Here is a 21,339-nt window from a genome sequence, read left to right as displayed (position 1 = left end):
CATCTGTAATGGGATCTGATGCCCTCTTCTGGTGTGTCTGAAGACAACAGTGTACTCATATAAATAAAAGAAATCAATCTTTAAAAACAAAGCAAAAAACAAACAAAAGAACCCAACATGGTGGCACATGCCTTTAATCCTAGTCCTTGGGAGACAGAAGCAGGCGGACCCCTGAGTTTGAGACCACCACCCTGGTCTCAGGAAAACCAGGGCTACACAGAGGAACCCTGTCTCAGAACAAACAAACAAACAAAAGTTGTTGATGGGGACTTGTTGAATGACTGAATGAACACAAGTGAAGAGCCTAACTCCTGAGGAAGCCCTTGGGAGGCTGGGATTTCCCTGGACCTGTCGCCTGCTTGCTCTCCACATGTGCTAGCTACCCTGTTGCTACTGGATCATCCCAGAAGTGGAACGTTCTTGGTGGTATGCTGGGGAAACTGAAGCAGTGAGCGTCTTAGAGGGAATTAATGGCAGGGCTCAGACTTGAAGCCAGGGCCCCTGACCCCCATTCTGCTCGTCTTCCAGGTTGCGCACCTGTTATCTCTTGAGCAGAGGTTGGATGCTGACACACCAGGATGATGGCCTGGGCTGAGAGTGAAGATGGGACTGGAGGGTGCAAGGGACTTCCTTGCTGGCCTGAGAGGAAAATGAGGAGCAGAAAGAGAATACAGGCAGGGAACGGGGGCTCTGAAGCTGCCCCAGAGGCAGAAGCTCCGCTGCGAATGCCTTGGGAAGAGAGGCAGGGCAAGGGGACACCATGGTTGGTGGGCAGTGGGTGGATGGTACCCAAGGCCAGGGACCAGTTAGGAGACTGTCGCAATCGTCTGGGAAAGGGAAGGGATCTGGCTTGGAGAGCTGGGCTACAGGGCGGGCCGGGCTGGGGGAGGCAGCCTCTGGAGGTTCCTTGGGGGCGGTTCTGAGCCTGGTCCAAGGGTGTGGTGAGCCCAGTCATGCTTCAGGCAGTGGCCAGTGCTGGGCGTCTGAGACAAGGCTGTAGGGTGTCTGGCAAGGGGGTGGGTCAGGCCAGAGATCAGGACCTGTTTCAGTGGGGTGAAGGGCTGGGGAGCAGGCAAAGTAAGTAGAAGAGGGTCAAAGGCCACCTCCCAGATGTGCTAGGCCATCTTCCAGATGTGCTAGCTAGACCTACTTCTAAGTGGAGGGACGCCAAAGCAGGAGAGGGGCTGAGAGGTGGGTGAGTGCACGCCTCTGGCTTTGACAAAGATTCGGTGGCCAAAAGTAAGAGTTGGCAACATACTTCAGTGCCCAGGTCGGGAGTCCAGCCCTCCTCCAGGTTGGAAAAGTAGGGTGGAGGTGTCCTAAGAACTTTCTTCCCTAGTTGGCATGGGGAGCATGAATACAGGGTACCAAGGATGTGGAGATCAAGAGCTTGAGAAGGGGCGGGGCTTGGGGTTCTTTTCCATTGTTGTGGTTGAGTCTGATTCATATTGTTCACCCTCCACAAGGAGACGATGCTAACTGAGGTGACAAGTGATTAAAGCTTTGGTGGTCGATATGTGATGGGTAGATATACAGATGCATGGGGGTATGGATGGATAGACAGGCAGATGATGGACAGTCATACACCTGGGTAAATGATGTGCAGCGTGAGTACTCGGGTAGATGAGCAGAGAGGTGATAGGTAGATGGATACAAGGTGACATGGGTTGCCACACACACAGCTGAATGAATGCATGCGCAGAAGCGAGGATGGTTAGGAGGGAGGGAGGGGTTGGATGGATGGATGGATGGGCCTATGTATGTATGCAATATGTATGTTTGTAGGTATGTATTTACATATGTGTAAGTGAATAGGTGGATAGGTAGACAGATGTTTATGTGGATTTTTTTTTAAAGATTTATTTATTATATGTAAGTACACTATAGCTGTCTTCAGACACTCCAGAAGAGGGAGTCAGATCTTGTTATGGATGGTTATGAGCCACCATATGGTTGCTGGGATTTGAACTCTGGACCTTTGGAAGAGCAGTCAGGTGCTCTTACCCACTGAGCCATCTCACCAGCCCGGATTTTTTTTTTTGACACAAAGTCTCATGTTGCCCAGGCTAGATTCAAACTACTATGTAGCCAAGAATGACCTTGAAGTTATGATCTCTCTGCCTTTATCACCAAGTGCTAGGATTACAGGCATTTATCACCTTGTTTATAAAACATTTGGATGCATTGCTCATTAGAGGATGTAAGCAAAGGGCCTGAGTTGTCACTGGCAGCCACCCTGATGAGTGGCATACTGAGAATGGATCTCTACATCTCTGCAGGAGGACAATCCAAGACAAGGACAGCGTGGATCACCACTGCAAGGAACAAATGAGAAGAGTCCCCACACTCATTTCCTTTCCTGGGGCCTGAGGCCAGCGTGTCTCCCTGGCCGGACTGGAGGTGGGTGGGTGGCAGAGTGGGCCATCTCAAATTCTGCTGGGCTTCCCTGCTGTGATAGCCGTCCAGCCCACATTCCCAGGAAAACTTGTCCAGGACATGCAAGAGGGAAATGGTTTTAGATGCAATCTCTAGGCCCAGAGGGGAAGGGGGAAGGTGGTCTAAAGGATAGCTGGCCCAGAGAACAGCTGGGTGGGGGGGATCGGGTAAGACTGGGGGCGTCCCCCCCCCAGGCATCTGGCATGCTGAGCCTGCTGAGACAGCACATTGCTTTGTGTGAGAATCACCTCCTTCTCTCTCTTCTGTCCCCACCCCCACCTCAGTCCCTGTCTAAGCTCTTCTCAAACCATCCCAGCTTTCAGGCTGTCAGGAGGAAGGGGGGGCAGGAGGCACCCAGTCTTGGGTGAGAGCCAAGGTGGGTGGGTGGGAGAGGTTTACCCTGGGCAGCAGTGGAGGAGGAGAGAGTACATTTGCAATCTCCTCCCCTCCCCACAGTTGGGGCCACGCCCTTTGTGCTTCTGGCAAGGCGGCCCTGCAGGGAGGGGGTCATGCTGCTGGGGACAGGATGGGTGGGAGACAGAGGTTTGGAGAACTCAAACTGGGAAGAAGGGGTTTTGGCCCTCCTCAGCATCCTTGGAGCCAAAGAATTCTGACAGCTGGGGGTAGCGGAGGGTAGAGCGGAGCCTTAGTCATAAAGACCTTGTATGCATGTGTCTACAGGACAGTGTGCTTGCTTGCACAGGGCCATGCACACACACGTGTTTGCACAGCCTTGGCATGGCTACACATGTACACAGCTGGGTGTCCCAGTGAGTTCACACCTGTGCCCACAGCTGCAAGAAAGAAGCAAATGGCTCCTCGCAACACCCAGCCTAGGTCCAGCTGGGAGCCCAGCTCTGTCCTAGCAGATGCCTGACCTGAACATCTGGCCACATCTGCCCTCAAGAAAGGGAATCCCGGAACCCAGGTCTAGGCTGGAAGGGCCAGCCTTGCCTGAGTGGTTGCAGGGAGCTCTTCTGAAGGCCTGTGCAACAGTACCTGTGGGCGTTGGCTCTCTGCTTAAGGGGAGGATGGATTGGCTTGGCCCAGTTTGTTGAGGGCTCTAACTTCAGTCCCAACTCCTAGGTCCTCACCCGGCCACATACCCCAGGCCTGGGTAAACAAGGCGACTGGTCCTCACTGTCACAGGACAAGTTTCTTTTTGCCACATCTTTCCCCAGTTACCCCAGTCCCAACTTCTCTGATCTCTGCCACCCCGATACCTCAAGTATCTTCTTTTTCTTGTCTCTTCCTGGATCACACCTCTTTTTCCTGCACCCTTGTCCCCCAGGATCCGGGAGTCAGGGGTCTCCTGCTCTAAGAATTGTCCCCCTGTTGGTCTGGGGTCGGCCTCATTGCTTTCAGCTTCCCCCGTCTCTGCATCTCCCATCTCTCCCCCATGGATGTAGCCGTGTGTCTGTCTATCTTGCCACCATCCCTGGGTGGTCTAGCCTCCCTCCTTTCTCTCTGTTCTGTATCCTGGGGGTTGGCTGGGTTGGAAGCCAGGTCTGGGGTCTGTGACCAAGGCCAGGAAGGAGAACTCAAGCAGACATGATATTTACGTTGGGACTTCAAAGTGGAGCCTGGGCTGTGGTGGGGGTGGAGGGGGCTGGCAAGCAAAAGCCAGACTGAGGTCAGATCACGCTCCTCCCTAGTGAGGGTCTCCTTGGTGACACACACCTCCCTCGTGGGACACCAGACCCAGAGTAGGGATGGAATGGTCTATTTTGGTGCAGAGTTCCAAGAAAGGCACTTCCTGTACCCTCACCCTGCCCCCATCCTTTCTTCCTGTCACCCTGCAGCTGAGTCTGGGCAGCTTGGCTCCCACTCCGCCCCCCTGTGAGCATCTCTCGGTTGGGAACACAAGGATTTCTGGGGATGGCAGGAATGAAGGACCCAGTCTCAGCAAGAAAACATCTCAGGCCCTGGGCAGCCTGTGCAGCCTCCCTTTCTGGCAGAGGCTTTGTCTGGCGGGGCAGCATAGGTCTGTAACCCTGTCAGCCCCATGCCATGGGACCAGGCAAATCTGGCCTTCCCTGACCTCTAGAGTCCACCAAGCCAACTGCCAGCCTGAGCCTGGAGGATCCAAGATGGACTGAAGGTCACCTCCCCAGCTAAAGACATCCAGCTGCTAAAGTCAGGAAGGGTGGGGGGAGTCCCAGCCTGGAGGGCGGGACCGATTGTCTTACACCACAGCTCAGCCTAGGGGCCTAAGTCCTACCCAGGGGAACTCTTCAGGAAGGGCCACCACCACGTATAACACTCAGATCCAAAACCCACTCAGGTTCCCGGAGCCCCACCTCCTGGGCCAGTGCTCTTCCCATCCTCCATCCTTCAGCCCCTCCAGTGAATCAGGCTGGAATCTGATGAGCTCAGGCTGTCCCGCCCAGCCCGCCTGCCTCAGCTCCTGCCTAGCCCGTGAGGTCACCGCACCCTTTCAGGGGTCTTCCCAGTAATTCAGTCTCCTCAGGGGGCCCACCTGGGGCTTTGTGGGGGAGTGAGGCCAAGACAGGCCAGGCTTGGTATTAGGAGATTGAGGTTGGATCTCCTGTTCATGTTCCAAAATATAAAACCATGTGAGTTGTGTGTGCTGTGCGGGTGCTTACATTTCCAGGGCTCAGAAGGAACAGGAAGCAGAAGTGATGCTGTGTCTCCAGGAGCTTGAATGTAACTGTCCTGAGTGGTGGCATGTGTTAGTAGCACTTTTGCATAGGTAGGCGAGTGTCAGGAAGCCCTTGTGCCACTACAGGCCTGTATCCACAGTCCCCCGTCCCCTGTCCGTCCTAGCGGTGTCTGGGTGTGCCTGCTAATCTTGGGAATGCCTGAGCACTATACACCCCACCTGGGATAACAGCATCACTTTGCTTTGGAATGTGGGTCAGAGTGTAATGATGCTCTAAACTGTGGGTGTGAACTTTGCTCACAAGGCCACAGTAGGATGTTAAGGAGAGGGAGGAGGGTGGGTCAGGCTGTCTCAAAGTTCACTCCACCCCTCAGACTTTTTCTTCGCAGGCCCTAGAACCTGAGCAGGCAGCCCTTTCTTCTCCCTACTCCTGGCCTCCTTTGCAGTGATGCTCGGAGGTCCATGGTCTTTTATCACCAGTCCAGTGTTGGGTGCTCGTGCCTAGCATCAGGGGAGAAGAGCACCTGCTGTGAGGCCCCTCAGTAGAACTGAAAACTAGCCAGCAGCCCTGGGAGCAGAGAGAACAGGTCTTGAAGTCTTCCCAGACCCACCACCCTGAGTCATCCCACAGATCGTCTTGCGAGTGCCAGTTCCGGCCAAGGCATTGTTCTAGGTCTTGAAGGCCTGCTGGGACGGAGGCCAGTTTGGCTCTGGCACATTAGTGAGGAAGACAGACAATAAACAAACTCACACGTACAACTGGGGTGACTTTAAGATGACAAATGCAATGCTGCCAAGCAAGGAAATGGCGTGCCTGCTTTCAAGACACCCAAGCTACTGGTCAGTGTCCCTGTCCTGCTCTGCAGCAGTGGACACTGGCTGAGGCACAGCACAGCTCGGAGCCTTGACTTCTAGCACATGGGAGTTGTAGGAAGGGTCGAGTCCCCAGGATGCAGTGGTTCAGTTACCCACCAGATCATAGTACTTGGAATTGAATCTCTCTTTAGGCCACAAAATACACACACTTCTTTTTTTGAGATGGGGGTCTTGCCATGTAGCCCAGGCTGGCTTCCAATTATGTAGCCAAGGATATCCCTGAACCTCTGATCCTCCTGTCTCAACCTCCCAAGTACAGCGATTACAGATGTGTGCTTCCATGCCTGAATTTGTTTGTTGAGAGTATGAATAAATGATCCTTTCTCTCTGGAGGGTAGATGTTGGAGTTTTAAGTCCCAAAACAAGGCACTTACTTGAAGGCTTCAGGTTCTACTTTATAAAATGAGACATCAGGAGGGGAATATAAAATAAGGTAGAGATATCTAAGATGGGCTGTTACCACCGCCCCTGCCTGGTGGGTCTGCCACCGAACTCGGCCTGTGCTCACACTGATTTGGCTTCCATGCAGGAGCCAGCGGTGCCCCTCTGAGCCATGGCAGGATCCACATTGAATTCCAGGGGCCCAGAATTAGAACTGACCACAAAAAGGAAGGGCCTGAGGAGGTCTCAGAAACCTGGCTCCCATGAGATGAGCCCCACATCCTGCCCCTGGGGTTGCCTGAGCACCCCTGCAGACATTCCAGGTCCTTCCCCTGGGACTGAGCGCTACATGTCCTGTCTCATTCCCAGAAACAGCCTGCCCGCGCCACCACACCCCAGTCCCTTATTTCTAGTTATCAAGCTTCAGTCAGTGGACACCATTTATTGAGCACCTGCAGAGTGCTCCATCCTGTACAAAGGATTAGGGAGGAAGGGAAGAAATATCATGGAATAAGGGGCCAAGTTGTTTAGAGCCTTGGAGATCCAGCAGCCTTGTGTGTGGCTCCTCCTGGGTGGTGGAGAAAAGGCCAAAAGAACTGTGGCCACCCTCCCTGCCAGATGTTAGATATTCAGATGAACTTGTCCCTTAGCACACACTTCTCCCTCCTGCGAGGGAGGGGCATAGAAGTGGGCAGGGAACACTGGTGGCCTAGTGACTAGTTTGGAACCCTACACTGACTAGATGTGGATTTGAAATTCTACCTCCTGTTGGTATGTATATCTAAGTTGGTGCCCTGGTGCTCAGAGGCCCAGGAGAGCAGCTCTGAGACTGGCTCTGGTCCTCCTTGGTCTGGAAACAATCCTTTTCTAAGAATCTATGACTGCAAGGGGTCTCTGCTCTGCACTTCCTAAGCTGCTGTAAGAGTGTGAGGCCAGTGACTGTCCACATTCTGCGGCTCTTAAATTCTCTTTAGCCACACCCCTCCCACCGCTGGGGCAGGGTGGGGGAGTGAAACGGGTGGGTGACCCTCAGCAGCTTCTCGGGCTGTGTGCGCCCACTTGTGGCGATTGGTGGGTATTTTTCTCTGCTCAGATTTGCAGCGGGTTTCCCTCTGGGGCCGCTACCTGGACCTGAAGGGCTAGTTCGCTGGAACATCTTGGGACTTTCCTAACCTGTACTGCCATGGGGCTCACAGCCACACCATTCCTCATTATCAAGCTTTAGTAAGGACCCAAGGAGTGGGGTACGAAAGCAATGTTTGTGGAGCACCTCTCTCTGTTCTGGAAACTTCTCTTCCTGCTAGTGTGCATTATTTCTCAGGGTCCAATTTCCCAGAAATACTCAGCAGATTTCTGATTGTGAGAAAAGACTGGAACATCGATGCTTTCTCTCCTACGGCCTGACCTCCAGGGTGACAAGCATCTCTGAACTGGCCAGGGAAGAAGACACAGGTGAGGGGACTGCCGGTAGAGGCTGCCTATGGGCTGCCATGGCTGCTAACTTTCCTCTTTCTCCTGCGTGAACCAAGCCACCAGCCATCCATGTAGGTCCCGGGTCACTCCAGGACCCTGCAGAACATTAGTCATGTCCCTTCTGCACTCCGGTGCTAGGCTAGGTCTGGGAAGATCTGTTAGTTTGGGGAGCTTTGCTGCCATTCTTCTGGTTCCCTGACCCCTAAAACTAGGAGACACTGGAGTTGCACAGGGTCTTGATGCTCCAGCATCTCTCCATGGGCAGTGGGAGAGGCAAAAGAAGCTGGGACTACCCTCCCACTATGCCCCTATGGCTATCAGGTGGATTGTCCCCTTACCAGACACATTTATCCCTGTGGGCTATGGGGAGACAGAAGCCAGGGACCTTGAACAGAGGGTCTGTGAGTCTCCCAGCTCTCTTAACGCTGCTCTGGTCTATATGGCCAGCTCCCTGTTCCCTAGCGGTGGACTCATGAAGATCGGCTAGAGGCGGTGGCAGACACCACAGAGAACTGTGGGTGGGTGGTAAAGGACGCTCGGCAGCTGGGAAGAGTGGACTCAGAGGTTCCGGGGGCCCAGGGAACCCCTTCAGTTCTTCCTAGCTACTCTACCAAAGCCTGGCTTCCCTCCGCCTTCTGTTCCTCTGGCCCTATGTGGCCTCCTGGGGCCTGATCCTTGCCTTCTTGGTCAACAGCTATCTGAGGTTTCCCCTCACTGTTCAGACCCCCTGTCACCTCCTCCCATGCTCCCGCCTCTGGCCTCTTGCTGCCTGTCTCTGCCTTCTCCGCTACAGGCCCCTGGGTCTCAGGGCGTTCTGCCCGGCGATAGATGAGGTAGCCAGTTGCAGGAAGCCTGTGGGCCAGGGCTTCAGGGGGCAGGCGATGGTAGCCCTGGTCCTTGTAGAGGAAGAGGCCAAACACATCTGGTTGGGTCACTCGGAACTTGGTAGCACAGAGTTGGCTCAACGTGGCAATCGAAGACCCTGGGGGCACAGCCAGGGTCTTGGAGGTGCAACCTGTGCTGGGGTCCTGGTAGGCTACTCGGAGGAGATGCTGTGCAGAAAGCAAGAACAAGTCCTCAGCTCTGTTGGCACTGCCAAAGCACGAAGGATAAGGCTGAAGGTGTGTAATGTCAGAAAGGGGTGGTCCACGTCCATGGTGGGCCTGACCGACGTGTGGGTTCTGAGGGGGACATTCGGGCAGGGAGGAATGCGTGTGGGATAGTGGTATGGCGTAAGGCCAGCCCAAGGGAACTTTATGAAAAGATCCATGAGGAGAGTTTACTGTGTGCTGGGCTCTCTCCATAACTGTTCTTGGGGCTACCTACCTAGAACTGTTTCCCGACAGTTCACCAGTACACCCACCCTTCATGGCAACCCAGGTGCCCATTTTAGAGATGAGAAAACCAAGGCACAGACAAAAAGTGATAGAACTGGGATGAATCTGGGATTTGGCTACAAACTCTGGATCTATAAGCAAGACTGAGGAGGTTGAAGGTCAGAGATGGTGCGCCCTGGCCAAGGTCCAAACAGGAGCACAGACAGAAGCTCAAGGACAAGGAAGGGAGAACCTTAGCTGGTACTAGGGACCAGGAATTAGCTGTCACTCTCATGTCAGCAGAGTTTCTGTGCTGATTCACGGAGGCTGCCCTGAAGCTCACAGTCCAGTGCCTGTCCCACGGAACACAATCTCCTGAAGGGCTGATCTGATACTCAGACGGGCCTTTATCTCAATTGTAGGGCAATGCAAGGCTAGAGGAACCATGCTGGGTGACGTCAGAGTCCCTCTGAGCATGGCCAATAGGAGGGAGACGTGGGGAACCCGCTCTTTACCTGGAAGCTGTGGGTGGCCGGCAGGCGGCGCTGTTCCCAGAGGGTCAGGGAGCGCTGGAGCTCCTGTGCCGGGCTGAGTGGCAGTGCGCGGGCCTGGCTTAGGCCACTCAACAAGGCCAGGCTTGCTGAGAGGCTCGTCAGGTAGTAGCCACCTGGGACACAGGACACAAAGAACGCAGCAGCTCAGGCTGGGGTACGGTGGGCTGCCTTCCCTTCCTTGTTTACTAAAGACCTACTACGAGCCGAGCCCCAGTTTCACCCAGACAGGAAGTGGGGGAACCCTTACCCTCTCCAGTGAGCAGGGTGGGTTCCAGCAGCTCTGACATGTACTCAGCTTCTAACAGGAGGTCAGGAAGGTCGCACTGGGCCAAAACAAGGCTCAGCAGAGGCAGGAACTCATCAGCGCCTGCGTTCTCTCCTGTGGAGACACGGAAGAAAGAAGTTCCAGCCTCCTCAGAGGCCCAAAGGCTAGGGTCCAATCTGCATGCTAGACAGTGACACCCGCCTCCACCTGCTAGACCCAAAAGTGGCTAGGTAACAGACCGGGGCCATCATAGCAGTCTCATGGAAGGTTACAGGGCAGAAGGGCGTAGTCTCTAGAGTTCCTGGGGTGGAGAGTGGGGTCCTTCTATCTTGTTTGCAGTTCGGGGGTTCTGGACAGGCTCCCTGTGGAGGGGGGTGATGCGTGGCCTCTACTCAGAAAGAGTGGAGTAGGGGAAGGTGGTGGGGCTCATACCTGCCTGGGTTTTCAGGGCTGTGTATAACAACTTGCAGGCCTGCAGGAGCCACTTGACCTGGGCACTAGGCGAGTAGGCACGAAGGAGCTGCAGCAGCTTCTGGCGCACCTGCTCTGTCTCCACTGGGCAAGAAAGGGTCAGGTGGGACCCGAAGGCTCCGGGTCCCTGGGTCCGGGCCAGGCGGAAGCCCTCAGCTAGGCGGCCAAGGGAACCATCTGTGGAAAGCCGGTGCCGCAGGCGGGCAGCTAGAATGGGTCGAAGAGGCTTGAGAACAGAGCGATGCAGGGACTTCTCCAGGACCAATTCTGCCAGAGGAAAGGTGGTTGCAGTCAGGGGAAAGAAGCCCAGAAGAGCAGGAGGCCCTGGCCAAGATAGGAGGTAGGGAGAAAGGTGGGGATGGAGAGGGGAATTCAGTGCAACAACAGTGAGAAAGGGGGTGAGGGTGGGGCGCAGGGAAAGCAGCAGTACCATTAGGCACCCGAGGCAAGGAGAGAGGAGGACAAAGGAGCATGGAGAACAAGGGACATGAACTTGTGGAGGCCAGGGCTCGGGCCTTACCCAGCTGCTCCGGTGGTAGCAGCTTCTCAGGGCCCAGCTCTGCGCTCAGCATGGCCCGAGCCCGACTCAGGGCCTGGCGGATGCCCTGCAACTCTCGGGGCTCCGGACCAGCCCGAACCTGGGTCAGTAGGTCCTGCACTAGCTGACCCACGGCTGTGTATCGGTTTTGCATTAGCATTGTGGCTGCCCGGCCCACCTGCCTCTCCGGTGCCAGCAGAGAGCAGAAAGCAGAACTCATGGACCGAAGCAGAGGCCGCCGGTGCCTTGGGCGGCTTAGGCGTGGGGAGGTTGTAGGGCTTCCTGAAGAGCCCTCCTCCTCTGAGCTGCTGGGAGAGCAGCAGTCCACCTCCTGAAGGGAAGGTAGGGGAGGAAGACTTGGGCCGGCAGCACTTCCTGGCACACGATATCCCACTGAGCTCTCCCTCTGCAGCGGCTGTCGAGGGGGCAGTCTTTCCGTTTGGCTGGAAGATGTCCCTGGCAGCACCGGGACCGGGGGAGGCGGCACAGCAGGTGGAGACAGAGGGCTGGAGGTCTCTGTGGACACACGCACTTTGAAACTCCTCTTGAATTTCTCTCGTTTGGTGGGGCCCAGATCCCCGGGGAAGAGGGGGTTGAAGAAGCAGAGGGCAGCACCGGTGCCCTGATCCAGCTCTTGAGGGGAGCGAGCCTTCAGCCGGGGTATGGGTGGGGCTTCCGAAGGCCTCTGTTGGTCCTTGGTGTTGAGTGAGGAACTCCAGAACTCTAGCAATGAGAAACCAATGGGGGGCCTTAGAGCTGGCTCTGCAGGATGCCCACAAAGGAAAATCTCAGTTGCTTTTTCTTCCCCCATTTGACCTCTGTGTGTCCATCTGTGTAACAGGCTGAGGAGAACCCTTACCCATGCCCAGATGGGAGATGGCCTCCAGCTCTTTGTGGGTGACTGCCTGATGAATGGCTCTGGGGAGTCGGAGAGGGAGGAGAAGAATGTCCCTAAGGTCAGAGCAAGGAGCAGTCAGGAGTGAGCGGGCGCAGATGCAGAGGGCAGGCAAACCCAGAGTCAGCAGAGGGCAGGCAGGCCCGGGAAGCAGGCCCAGGGCTCAGCAGGTGCCCCGCAGGCAGGCTCACCTGGTACAGCAGTATCCACAGATGAGCTGCACAAGGTCAGGGAACATGAGCTCTGAGCCCTCCAAAGAGATGCCTGAGAGACACTGGGAGTGAGGCTGTTCTCTGGGGACCTCCCTCCCCTACCTGTCTTCCAGCCCCTTCCCTCCAGGCCACCCTCCTCACCGCCAGGACTCTCTTCGATATAGTGGCTGGAGACAAAAGAGGGGCCACTAGCTTCTGGCAGCCGCACACACAGAGCCTGGCACTGGCGAGTGTTAGATTTCCGCACCAGGAAGGTCTGCGAGTGAACAAGATTAGGAGGTGCTGGTCCTCCACGTCCAGGCCGGTTCCCTCCCATCCTTGGCGGGCTAGGCCTTGAGGAAAGGGAGAGACTTACCCCCGGAGGCTCGGTCCTCAGCACGTGCAGCGCGGCTGCAGCGTTGGCCCGCAGCTGTAACCACACAGGCCGGGTGATCAGCAGCCGCTCCCGCAGGCTCACAGTACGCGCTGGTTGTTGGGACCCGCCTGCCTGTACCCCTCTGACATCAGGTGTGTCATACAGTGGGTCTGGAGATGGCCTGGGGGGCAGACACCCAGACCTGAGCAGGGGGACTGGGGACAAAAGAGGGGCCACTATTCCCATTCTGGGCTTCCCATCTATCCTGTCCTTGCCAGATCCTCCTACAACTGCCCTCACCCGATGCACCTGGCTGACCCCTCCCCGACTTTACTAACTTTTCTTTCTGTTGGTGCCCAGGTACAAAGTTCAGGCTGGTGGCTCCCAGAGGGTGTTCTCCGGTCTCACCAGGGTCTTCCATGGCTGGGAGCTCCTTCAGCTTCTCCTGGGACTCAGGAAGACAATCCAACCCCCAAGGCACAGGCGTGCACATTCCTGGCGGTGAGTAACACTTCCTGAAGGCGGTTCGCCCTGTCACACCCTGCCAGTTAACTCTTGTATGTCCACTCCATGCAGCCAGTGTCCACCTCTTCTACTCTTAAACAGTCTTGAATGGCAGAGGAGCCCTCCATGCCAGTGTCATCATCAGGCCCTGGCTGAGGGAGGACCACCTCCACACAGCACCTTCTGCAGCCTCCTCACACTAGGCAGTGGGAGATGGAAGGGTTAAGCCGGACCGGCCAAGTTCCCATAGACCTGAGCCGCACCCCTGGGTCACCTTAAGAAGTCTGTGGTCACTGGCTCATCGACTCCAGCCTTGCAGGGGGGGTCAGTCTTGTGGGAGAGCACCCCCTACTGGTTGCAGATGACTCATTCCTGAACCTAACTTGGGTTTTGTGATTTCAGGTTGCTATGGAGAAAGGATGCTGTGTCTCCATGGAAACTAAACTCTTTGCTTAACTGAGGTTCTGGGGGTGGTTCTGACACTCACTGTTAACCAGAGGGGGAGTGTGGCTGTGAGGTCGACAGCACATGGTGCTGCTGCTAGCTGCCTCCCACACACAGGCCCTGCTAGCTAGCCTGCCTTGCCAATGTGCCAGTGTCTGGGGCAGGTGCAGACATGACTTGGCCTCCAGGCATGTCCAAAAGTCCCTTCACCACACAAGGCCATGTGCTTCACCTGCTTGCCTGTGCCATGCGGAGCTTCCTGCTCTGGTTCCAACTTCCTCTCCCAGGCTTTTCTCTAAGTCACAAACTACAGGGACCCCAGAAAACTCTGTCTTAGGTGCTCCCACAAAGCCTTGATTCCCTTTTAAGATACAGCAGCCACACATCAGTCACATCAAGGTCCCAGGTTAAATTTTATTCCAGTCTTTGGAATCTGAGAGGCAGACACCAGGAATAGCCCTGAGAAAGCCTGGGAAGCCACCCTCTCCAGCGGCAGTCAGGATGGACAAGGCTCAACATATCTGCTTGAGAGTTCCTCCTGCAGTTGGGCCTGGACCCTGGCTCAGCGGCTGAGGGCCAGGGTTCAAAGTCTGGAGGGTTGCTGCCATGACTCTGGATGAGGCTGGTCTCTTTGTGGGGGGTGCTGAGGAAGTTATTCTTTGGGAGGGGGTGGGCTGGTCAGGGATGGAGACCAGAGTCTTGCTTGGCCAGGTCAGCTTCAGGGCCACGGTTATGCAGATCCCAGAGGAGTCCAGGTCAGTGGTGGCAGAGGGTCAGGGGCCAGCAGTAACACGGCAGAGGTACTAGGCAACCCCCTGCCTTTGCAGAGAAATGCTAATCCTGCGTGTGGTACCAGCTGCTCCCAGGACCCTCTGAGCGTAAATGCAGGGTCAGGGTCCTAGTAGGGATATGGGAAGCTGCTGAAGGAAGCAAAAGGACCGCCAGCACTTCCTTTCTGGAGGCAGTGAGGAAGTCCCTCACTCCCTCATCCATCAGGGTTTCTTCCTCCTGCCCTGTCGAACCCACCCTGCCTGGGGGCTCCAGGCACTTTGATCTTCTTGTGGTGTTGGGATTGGGGCTGGGTTCTTGCCTGTGCTAGGCAAGCGCACCACCACTGAGTTATACATCTCCAGACTTTCCACCTCTACCTGTCCCTGCTCCCTCAGCCAAGGGCCTCTCCAACCTGGCTCCTATCCTCAAAATCCCACAAAAGCCTCAAAGTGGGATCAGACTACCAAGCTGCCAGGCCCATGTCGTGGTTCTTACCGTCTGCTTTTCTCTTCTGAGGGGACACTGCTGCCCTGGCCTGGGTGGACAGAAGAAAGGGTCCCTTAGAGTCCATTTGAGCTTGCTGATACTGTCCCCCACAGGCCAGGAAGAGAGCTGCTCTGAGCCAAGTTGTGTGAAGTCTGTTCTATACCAAGCGCGGAGGTGTCTCCGCTTGGAGGCCAGCCCAGCAGCCGCCCCTCTCCTTCCAGCCCTCCTGGAACAAGGGCTGGCACAGACATCCTTCCTCAGGCCAGTCTCTAGGCAGGAGGACCACAAGATGCCAGGAAGTCAGGGCACTTGGGCGGGACAGCTGTTGCTGAGGAGACAGAGCCTGAGCATCCTCGGGTAAGACAGCTGGCCCGGGTCAGGTGAGGAGAGCGGGAAGTGAGGAGGATGGGGCTGGAGGGAGCAGAGGGCGGGTGGCAAAGCAGGGCAGGGTAAGCAGGCAGCAGTGGACCCACCTTTTTGATGGCTGTCCAGTCTTCCAGGATGTCGATCTCTTGCAGCATGTACACAATGTATGGACCTACACAAGGGTCAAGGAAGCCGGGCGGCCACAGGAGAAATGTGACAAGGCCCCACTAAGGCCACAGTCAGCAGTGCCACACCACACACCCACTGCTCAGGAGAGCTGGCACACTGAGACTGTGGAGGCGGGGTGCCAGAAGTGGTTTTTTTTTTTTTTTTTTTTTTTTTGAGACTTGGTATTTGTGGTCCTGACTGGTCTGGAACTCACAGAGATCCACCAGCCTCTGCCTCCTGCCTCAGGGACTCCAGTTCTTGTCAAGTGTGGAAACTGTGTTAGGGACAAAACCCTACCCATTTCCCTCACTTATTCTCACCCCTTTTCAGGATCAGGTGACCAGGGCCCAGCCCACCCTGAGGGGCCCTGCATTGTTCCTGACAGTTAATGGCTTACTGGACCCTTCATTACTTGAAGGTGGATCCCGGCGTCTTCCCTCCTGGTAACACTGTCTGAACTCTGTATCTGAAATCTACCTTTACCCACAATGGTTCAACAATGTCTCCCTCCCACCCGAGGTGGTCCCAGGGCTGACACGATGGCTATGGAAGACCTCAGCTCAGTGCTACTCTGTGCACCACAGGAGGGTCAAAGACAGTGAGCCCCCTTAGGATGCTCATACAAAAGAGAACCACGTGCACGGGGGAAGGGGGGGGATATGCATCAGGAGACTTCAGAGGAGACGGCACCTGACGTGACACCATGGAACAGACAGGTAAGAGCGGCAGAGGGGCTGAGCGGCCTGGGTAGGAATGACTGAGACAGCATGAGGCCTACAGCAGGACACTGAGGGGAAGCCAGAGGGGCTTCAAAGGCTGATCTTTACTCAGGAAATTACTGAGCTCAGGACAGTCAGTGAGCTGAGCTTTCTGTTTCTTTGGGGACCATGGAAAGAAAAAAATTCTGACAAATGAACACTTTCATGTGACATCAGATGGCCATGAGTGATTGTAGCTTGACCCTGTCCCACGTGATCCTTCTAACCTCGCTGAGTCCAGGGCCTGCCCCGTCCTGCCCAGAATCAGGCGCCCTTGAGTGGAAGGATACCAGAAACGAGTGGCGCCTTTTTCCTCTTGCTGGGTGGCATGGCGTCCCCGGTCTTGGAGCTGCCTCTGCTATGCAGTTTGTCGTCCCACCACTCTGTGCCGAGATGCAGAGTCAGGGTCAGGACAGTAACCCACAGGCATGAGCAGCCCGGCCTTCCCTCCCTTCCCCATCACCACCAGGAGAGTCACCCCAACCTTGGTTGAGGCTGGCAGCCTCTTGGCGCTCTAATGCAGCCCGGGGAAGACCACTGGCCTTCTTTGCTTAAGCCTCAGGTCTTCCATTACTTTGTAGATGGGGATGAAGGAAATTCTGGACCCCATATGATCACTGATGCTACTACCACGGAGAGGACTATGGCTTTTTTTATATGCATACATGTGTCAGTTGGGTACCCCCATTCTGAAGAGGGGCAGGCGGGGGACCCACTCTGCATGAGCCCCCACTATATGTGGAATGCTGAGCTAGACTCTTTCCTGACCCCAAGAAGAGGGCCATTTGATTCCCCTGGAGCAGTCTGGGAAACTGAGGTCCAGAAAGGGGTGGGGCACTTTAGGACTGGGCCCTAGCCTCACCAGAGCTGATGTCCAGGCTCTGCCGGTCCTCCTCCAGCCTCTGGATCCGCTCCTGCAGCTCCCCAAGCAGTGTGTCATACAGCAGCAGCTTCTCACTCTGGGAGGGGACAGCTGCTCAGCCAGGGGACCTGCCGGGCCTCAGTCCCACCCGACTCCCGTGGAGCCCATCCATGCTGGCTCACCTCCAGGTGTTGTTTGGCTCCCTGGAGCTCGCACTCATACTTATTCCTGATCACATCCAGACAGAAGCCCTTGTAGATCCCTGCAAAGGGGGAGGGGGGCTTGTTTGGCCAGAGTCCCTAGTGCCCCCCAAAGGAAGAACCACAAGGATAGGGGCAGGGGCAACGTGGAAGGTGACAGAGAGCAGAGCAGGGCAGCTACAGACCTGCCACCTGAATACGGATCTTCAGGCTCTGCTGCAGCCCGCCAAGAGGTTCTGTATATTCTGGGGCTCTCTCAGCCCCCACTTCCTCCAGCCGTAAACGTAGCTGGCTCAGCCGTTCCCTGAACAACCTGGCGGTGAAAAGGCAGCTGTGTATCACTGGCTTCTCCAGTGGTCACTTGTCCTCTCAGGTAAACGCCTGCCAAACACCTGCTCCCCTTGTGCCACATTTGCAGCTCGTCACTACGGGACACCCGCACTCCCCCACCCTCCACCCCTGCACAAAGGCCCGCCAGCACTCCCCCACTTACTTCTCCTTCAGCTCTGAGAACTGCTTTTCCAGGTCCAGCATCTCACTGACACACTCACTGCGGCGCCGCTCATAGTCTTCATCATCCATCTCTGGGGCGAGAGGGCAATTAGGAATGGTTCTGCAGGGGCAGGCTGCTGCTCGGGGCCGGGGGGGGGGGGTTAGAGGTTGTAAGGGCTCACCTGAACTCTCCTCCTCTGACTCAGTCTGGCTGCCGCTCCGTTCCTCCTCGCTCTCATCTGCCTCCCCGTTCATCTCAGCTGCTGAATCGCCTTCTGCCTCCATCTCTTCTGTTTCTTTGCCTGAAGGCTGGACGGGCATCTGGGCTCTGGAGCGAGAGTATGGGCTATTACTAGCCACTGCCCACTATCGGAGCAGCCACACAGGGAGCTGACCAAACACAAGCCTCGAACGAGACAGGGGAAGTGACTAGTGTCACCACACTGAACATGTGCTTGATGGAATCTGTTCCTCTTACAGAATATTCTGGGATGCATGGCAATGCTGACCAAGGCTATGAGTCTTAATGGGGAGGCTCCCCATTGCCGATGGGACTGGACCCAAACTCCTGACTGGCTGCGACAAGACCCTTCGTAGACTGCACTTGAACTCGAAGCCTGGCTCCTTTCCCTCGCTGAATGGCCGGTTCTTACTCCTCCCCTCTGGCCTTCCCGTGTTCTAGATGAAATCCTGCCACTTCTCTTCAGTTCTCAGTGTTTCCTTTTCCATGATCTTCTGGTTCCTCTTTCTGCCCATACCAGAAGCTTAATGTGCAAGTGTTTAGAGAGGAGACCTTCAGGGTTTTGTTATTCATTTAATACACACACACAATCACACAGACCAGAGCATATATGGAGGTCTGAGACAGCTTGTACGAGTCAGCTCTCTCCTTCTACCATGTGGGTTTTTGGCCTGAACATTGGTGGCAGCTGCTTTTACCTGCTGAACCATTTGGTTAGCCCAAGATGGGGCCTTTGAAAGACGATGAGGTCTGCCCTCAAGTGTACTGATGGCCTTAATCAGCAGAGGATTCCTGATAAAATTTAAGTCTTTCCCTTCCACCTCCTTAAATGATGGGCTCTAGCAAAAAGGCTCTTGTCAGGCACAAGCTCCAGTTTTGTCTTCCCAGCACCCAGGATGCTGAGAAATATACATATTTAACATTATGTGTGTGAGTATTTTGCCTGCACCTCTGTCTTTGCACTATGTGTGTGCAGGGCCTGCAAAGGAAGTATCAGATTTCTTAGAAATGGAATTACAGACAGTTTTGAGTTGCTATGTTGGGGCTGGGAATGGAACCTGGGTCCTCTGGAGGACCAGCCAGTGCTCTTAGTTGCTGAACCATTTCTCTAGGAACACCTACGTCCACTGTAAAAACTTCTGATACTGGGGATTAAACAGATTCTTTTTTGTTTGGTTGGTTTTTTGTTGTTTTGTTTTGGTTTTGCTTTTTTTTCTCGAAGACAGGGTTTCTCTTTGTAGCCCTGGCTGGTCTGAAATTCCTCTGTAGACCAGGCTCCCAAGTGCTGGCACGCCTGGTGTAAACTCAATTCTTTTTTTTTTTTTTTTTTTAAAAGATTTATTTATTATTACATCTAAGTACACTGTAGCTGTCTTCAGATGCACCAGAAGAGGGTGTCAGATCTCATTACGGATGGTTGAGCCACCATGTGATTGCTGGGATTTGAACTCAGGACCTTTGGAAGAGCAGTGGGTGTTCTTAACCACTGAGCCATCTCTCCAGCCCCCATAAACTCAGATTCTTAAGCATGCTGGAAAAGCCAGCATTTACTGATGTTCACAGCCTTTTTTGAGAATTGGTCACACTAAGTTGTCCAAGCTGGCAACAGGATTGCAGTCTTACCTCTTTCCACTCAGTTAAATCCCCTTCTTTATAAATGACCCTGACTCAGGTTTTTTTGTTTTTGTTTTTTTCGAGACAGGGTTTCTCTGTGTAGTCCTGGCTGTCCTGGAACTCACTCTGTAGACCAGGCTGGCCTCGAACTCAGAAATCCACCTGCCTCTGCCTCCCAAGTGCTGGGATTAAAGGTGTGCGCCACCATGCCCGGCCTGACTCAGGTTTTTATTTTGTTTTGGCAAAGGACTAAGGATTGAACTCAGGTTCTCATAAATGCTGAGCCCTAACTACCACTGAGCAATATCCTAAGCCCCTAGCATTCCTAAGGACGTGAACAGGAAGCACCTTCCTTTGTTGAAGCTCAGATGTGCTCAGGTTTTTCCTACCATTAAGGAAAAGCAGAAGGGGCTGGAGAGATGGCTCAGCAGTTAAGAGACTTCTCTTCCAGAGGTCCTGAGTTCAATTCCCAGCAAATTCATGGTGGCTAACAACCATCTGTAGTGGGATCTAATGCCCTTTTCTGGTATGTCTGAGGACAGCTACAGTGTTCTCATTTACATAAAATAAATAAATTTTTTAAAAAAAGGAAAAGAAAAAAAAAAAAAAAAACCAGAGAAGCCAGGTGGTAGTGGCACACGCCTTTAATCCTAGCACTGGGGAGGCAGAGGCAGGTGGATCTCTGAGTTCAAGGCCAGCCTGGTCTACAGAGTGAGTTCCAGGACAGCCTGGTCTACACAGAGCAACCCTGTTGGGGGTGGGGGAGCAGAGAAGTCTGAGAATGTTTCTAGCACATGTGAGGTCTTGGACTCAATTCCCAGTACTGGAAAGGAAAAAGAAAAAAAATTAAAAAGTAGAGAGAGCCTGATGAGGTTCAAATCCCAACCCTCTACACGCTGATGCAGGAGGCCATTCTGCGTTAGATAGTGATGTCTTAAAAACACACAAAAGCAGTATGTTTGGGGGTACAGTTCAGTGGTAGAATTGCTACCTGGAGAGGCACCTGGACTAGATCCCTCTGGAAAAAACAAACACAAATAAAAAAATAAAGCCAGGTGAGGTGGTACAGGCCTGTTATCTTAGCACTCAGGAGGCAGGAGGATTACTACAAATTCAAGCCCAGCCTGATATACAGTTAGTTTCAGGCTAACAATAGCTGGTGAGGCTGTGTCAAATCCAAATGAGTAGGTAAAAGAATGAATGCAGAAGTATGAGCCTTGGCCCCGCTTACTTAATTTCCTAGCATCCTCGGGCCTCGGGCACACTTGCTATTGTGACTTTCCCCTCCTCCTCTCTCAGTGTGGATACCCAGCCTCACACCAAAACCACTGCAGCAAACACCAACATTTGTCAGTGCTTGCCTTAAGTAACCCTTCAGAAATATTAAACACTAAGCCCCTCCCCCACCTCTCTTCCTACTTACCCAACATTTACTAAGCACATAATATATGCCAGGTACCAACAGTCACTGTGGATTGTGGCAGATGCTACAGTCTAGCTATGACAAACACAGCCTTTGGCCTCAAGGAAATAACAAATTCCTGTGAGAGAAGGCAAAGAAACAGACCTTTATAATGGTGTGAAGAGAGTTAAATTAAGGTGTTATGGGAGAGGTGTCTACACAGTATCTGGAGCTTGCTGCTACAGTGACAGCTTCCAGAGGGAGACAGACTAGGTGAGGACCAGGCCGCCTGAGATGGAACACTCCAGGCAGAGTGAAGAACAAGTACAAAGACCTAGAAGTGAGAAAAGGGACCAGGGACACAGGTATGCGAACTGCCACTAGACCTAGGCTCTGCTAGCTACAAATGGCAAGTTGTTTAGGCTTTCTGCAGTTTGACTATTCAGGTAGAACCGTGAGAAGGGGTCTCTGTTGGAATTCCCTAGGTCAACAAAGGAGGCAGGGGGAGAAACCTCTGCAGAGTTGATTGAAAATCCAAAAGTTAGCCAGGCGTGGTGGCGCACGCCTTTAATCCCAGCACTCGGGAGGCAGAGGCAGGCGGATTTCTGAGTTCGAGGCCAGCCTGGTCTACAGAGT

At 54.3% G+C, this 21,339-nt stretch overlaps 2 protein-coding genes across 3 annotated transcripts in view; both read right to left on the bottom strand.

The window, feature by feature from the left end:
- Window positions 1–6,754: 6,754 nt before the first annotated feature.
- Window positions 6,755–13,267, bottom strand: Rin1 (Ras and Rab interactor 1). Its single transcript, XM_021222454.2, has 10 exons — window positions 12,734–13,267; window positions 12,396–12,576; window positions 12,182–12,296; window positions 12,020–12,092; window positions 11,793–11,884; window positions 10,916–11,656; window positions 10,357–10,662; window positions 9,907–10,038; window positions 9,621–9,772; window positions 6,755–8,841 (listed from the first exon to the last, which is right to left on the bottom strand). Exons 1-10 carry the CDS (start codon window positions 12,886–12,888, stop codon window positions 8,392–8,394), a joined length of 2,397 nt encoding a protein of 798 aa, XP_021078113.1. The 5' UTR covers window positions 12,889–13,267; the 3' UTR covers window positions 6,755–8,391.
- A 470-nt stretch (window positions 13,268–13,737) lies between these two features.
- Brms1 (BRMS1 transcriptional repressor and anoikis regulator) overlaps window positions 13,738–21,339 on the bottom strand; it is an 8,636-nt gene continuing 1,034 nt past the window's right edge. Inside the window, exons 2-10 of one of the 2 annotated variants that reach the window (XM_021191125.2) lie at window positions 17,629–17,774; window positions 17,448–17,538; window positions 17,140–17,267; window positions 16,937–17,016; window positions 16,755–16,851; window positions 16,183–16,275; window positions 15,074–15,138; window positions 14,610–14,649; window positions 13,738–14,241 (exon numbers count right to left, since the gene is read on the bottom strand). In XM_021191125.2, the coding sequence (XP_021046784.1) occupies window positions 14,234–14,241; window positions 14,610–14,649; window positions 15,074–15,138; window positions 16,183–16,275; window positions 16,755–16,851; window positions 16,937–17,016; window positions 17,140–17,267; window positions 17,448–17,538; window positions 17,629–17,767 (741 nt within the window). In that variant the 5' untranslated portion in view covers window positions 17,768–17,774 and the 3' untranslated portion in view covers window positions 13,738–14,233. Of the gene's footprint in view, window positions 14,264–14,609; window positions 14,650–15,073; window positions 15,139–16,182; window positions 16,276–16,754; window positions 16,852–16,936; window positions 17,017–17,139; window positions 17,268–17,447; window positions 17,539–17,628; window positions 17,775–21,339 lie in introns of both variants that reach the window. The other variant, XM_029531652.1, reaches the window with a different exon arrangement.

Source organism: Mus pahari, chromosome 1 (genome assembly GCF_900095145.1).
Source record: "Mus pahari chromosome 1, PAHARI_EIJ_v1.1, whole genome shotgun sequence".
Classification (NCBI taxonomy): domain Eukaryota; kingdom Metazoa; phylum Chordata; class Mammalia; order Rodentia; family Muridae; genus Mus; species Mus pahari.
This window is presented reverse-complemented; position numbering and strand designations above follow the sequence as displayed.

What these genes read in the sequence shown, in the direction of transcription:
- Rin1 (XM_021222454.2), bottom strand. Translation starts at nt 12,888, where the DNA reads ATGTGCACGCCTGTGCCTTGGGGGTTGGATTGTCTTCCTGAGTCCCAG. An exon ending in TGAGGACCGAGCCTCCGGGG is followed by an intron (nt 12,297 to 12,395) that starts GTAAGTCTCTCC and finishes GTTCACTCGCAG; the next exon opens with ACCTTCCTGGTGCGGAAATC. An exon ending in CACCCTGCTCACTGGAGAGG is followed by an intron (nt 9,773 to 9,906) that starts GTAAGGGTTCCC and finishes CCTGTGTCCCAG; the next exon opens with GTGGCTACTACCTGACGAGC.